The sequence below is a fragment of the Trypanosoma equiperdum genome, assembly GCF_001457755.1.
Source record: "Trypanosoma equiperdum strain OVI genome assembly, contig: ctg_717, whole genome shotgun sequence".
Lineage (NCBI taxonomy): Eukaryota > Euglenozoa > Kinetoplastea > Trypanosomatida > Trypanosomatidae > Trypanosoma > Trypanosoma equiperdum.
This window is the reverse complement of record NW_027124662.1, coordinates 1,227-2,002: the sequence shown is the minus strand read 5'-3', so window position 1 is coordinate 2,002 and position 776 is coordinate 1,227. Positions and strand designations below refer to the sequence as shown.

General features: G+C 42.0%; 1 pseudogene across 1 annotated transcript; it reads right to left on the bottom strand.

Annotated features, from left to right (window-relative positions):
- Positions 1-17: 17 nt before the first annotated feature.
- TEOVI_000330600:pseudogene lies at positions 18-747 on the bottom strand (annotated as a pseudogene). Its single transcript is given in 2 exon segments — positions 18-134; positions 136-747. Coding segments are annotated over 2 exon segments (729 nt in total).
- Between the last annotated feature and the right edge of the window lie 29 nt (positions 748-776).

Genomic DNA, 776 nt, shown 5'->3' with positions numbered 1-776 from the left:
ATTTTTGTGTCCAGTTCTGTCAGTTCTCGTGTCTAGAGTGGTGGCGATACCTCCTCACCATTCGGTATTGTTTCCTTTGTTGCTGTGCGAATGCCTACAGTCTCTGCTTTTTTTATGGAATCCACGTTCTTTTTCTGACTTCCTTAGTTTTTTCAACATTGTCACATCACACACTTTTCTAAACTTCCTCCAACTTGTTTTTTTACAAGCATACAACGTCCTTCTTGGCTTTGTAATGGCGACCATTTCTAAACCTATGCCAATGCATACCTCAAATGTTATCCAGTAGTGGTCACTGTCTAGAGTGAGGCTTGCCTCACATCTTGTGACTTCGCAGTCTTTATGCATCGTAACATCGGGAGACGACATGGTTGCCGTGTGAGGAATTCTTCTCGTTGGTGTGCCATCATTTGCAATTTCGATATCGTTTTGTAAACACCAGTTTACAGTGCATTCTCCAGCTGCATCATTTGGGCGAAGCGGGTCCCATAATTTATGATGTGAGTTTGTACCGCATCCTATCAACAGTGTTCTATTTGAGCTCTCAATGCTTCCAAGAGTGTAGGTAGTGGCATTTTTCTGTGGAAAGTAAGCTGATTTTACTGTTAACATCAGATCAGCTAAAAAAATCAGTCTTGCCGAGACTCTTTCCGGCATATCCTCCTCTTTCAGACCTTGGATGACTCCCACGCCAAATTTTACTAAAATTGATACCCCACCACCATGTGGAGAATGTGCCATTCCTATGTGTTGGTATCCACTAATTTTTAATGTGA